This window comes from Pelobates fuscus, chromosome 3 (assembly GCF_036172605.1).
Source record: "Pelobates fuscus isolate aPelFus1 chromosome 3, aPelFus1.pri, whole genome shotgun sequence".
NCBI lineage: Eukaryota > Metazoa > Chordata > Amphibia > Anura > Pelobatidae > Pelobates > Pelobates fuscus.
The window spans coordinates 406,725,909-406,727,664 of record NC_086319.1 but is presented as its reverse complement, the minus strand read 5'-3'; the positions used below and the strand labels follow the sequence as shown (position 1 = coordinate 406,727,664).

General features: G+C 36.4%; 1 protein-coding gene across 1 annotated transcript; it reads left to right on the top strand.

Moving 5' to 3' along the window:
• Window positions 1–204: 204 nt before the first annotated feature.
• LOC134601969 (olfactory receptor 5G3-like) lies at window positions 205–1,140 on the top strand. Its single transcript, XM_063446475.1, has one exon. The coding sequence runs from the start codon at window positions 205–207 to the stop codon at window positions 1,138–1,140; it is 936 nt and encodes a 311-aa protein (XP_063302545.1).
• Window positions 1,141–1,756: the final 616 nt, after the last annotated feature.

Here is a 1,756-nt window from a genome sequence, read left to right as displayed (position 1 = left end):
TGCTATGCTAGGCATATTCCCTTGCTATAATCACTGAGCTCTTGTAAGAGCTTGTTCCTGCTTCGTTCTGAAGGGAGATAGCTGCAGCCTGCGGTGCTTATGGTGTCTGGTGGAGTGCTTGGAGTCCTCTGGAAGCGCTAGGAGCATCTTTCAACAGAGGTACCCAGTCGGGGTGCCAGTGGATCCGTTACAGTTACTATGACAATGGATTTAAAGAATCAGACTGTTGTCACTGAATTCTGGTTTGTTGGATTCCAGAATGTTCCTTATCTCAAGATTCCCCTTTTTATTCTCTTCTTGGTGATTTACATTTCCATATTGTCTGGCAATCTGCTTATCATTTTATTAGTGTCTGTTGGCCATAATCTCAGTTCTCCCATGTATTACTTTCTGGCTAATTTATCATTGTCTGACATTATTTTCACGACCATGATTATACCTAATATTTTATCCATGCTTCTGAAACAGAGAGAGAGGATAACGTTTATGGGATGTATCACACAACTTCATTTCTTTGGATCCTCTGTTGTATCGCAGAGCTTTATCTTGACCGTGATGTCTTACGACCGCTATTTGGCTATTTCCAATCCTTTGCGTTATATCACCATAATGAATGGCAAGCTCTGTATTCAGTTGGTCACTGGGTCTTGGCTGTTGGCTTGTCTTTTTACCATGAGTATTGCCATTCAACTTAGCCAGTTGCAATTTTGTGGTAACAATGTCATTGACCATTTTTTCTGTGACACTGTCCCACTGACAAAACTGTCATGCTCGGATATCTCTTCCATTAAGCTACAAGAACTGATTTTGGGGGGACCTGTGACATTTTTTCCCATGGCTTTTGTTGTAGGAACATATGTCTGCATCTTCATCACTATTCTCAAGATTTCCACGACCACTGGAAGACAAAAAGCCTTTTTCACCTGCAGCTCTCACCTTACTGTGGTCTGCATATACTATGGGACACAGATTGCTCTGTATATGGTACCAGAGAATAATGGCTTAAATAATGTTACCAAAGTTCAAACTCTTCTATATATTACACTCACTCCTTTGTTAAATCCTATCATATATAGTCTGAGAAATAATGAGATGAGAGTAGCATTTACCAAGTTGTTCGGTGTAGGACAAAAGTGGTAAGGAAGTGAACAATATGATCATAAGCAAACAAGAAAAGCCCTGACTTCCTAAAAACACCAAATAAACCTTTCAATATATCTGATATGAAATCACATTATAACATTTTTACATCTAATCATAGCATAATAAGCATTAATTAATTGTTGGATAAGCTTTTCAAATCATTTAATATTTTATAAAATATATTTTTTAAGTGATTTATTATTATGAAAAATATAAAAAATCTTGTATTTTGATTTTTAATGTGGTTATATGCTTATATATTAAATTCTTTTCATAGTTACATAGTTACATAGCTGAAAAGAGACTTGCGTCCATCAAGTTCAGCCTTCCTCACATTTGTTTTTTGCTGTTGATCCAAAAGAAAGCAAAAAAAACCAGTTTGAAGCACTTCCAGAATGGCAGTCAGATTTATCCTTGGATCAAGCCAGTATTACCCTAAGTTGAAAGATGATATCCTTGAATATTCTGTTTTTGCAAGTATGCATCTAGTAGCTGTTTGAACATCTGTATGGACTCTAATAAAACCACTTATTCAGGCAGAGATTTCCAAATCCTTATTGTTCTTACAGTAAATAAACCTTTCCTTTGCCTTAGACGAAATCTTCTTTCTTCC

Bases quoted from the DNA above. Each gene is read 5' to 3' on its own strand.
- LOC134601969 (XM_063446475.1), top strand. From the start codon at position 205: ATGGATTTAAAGAATCAGACTGTTGTCACTGAATTCTGGTTTGTTGGA.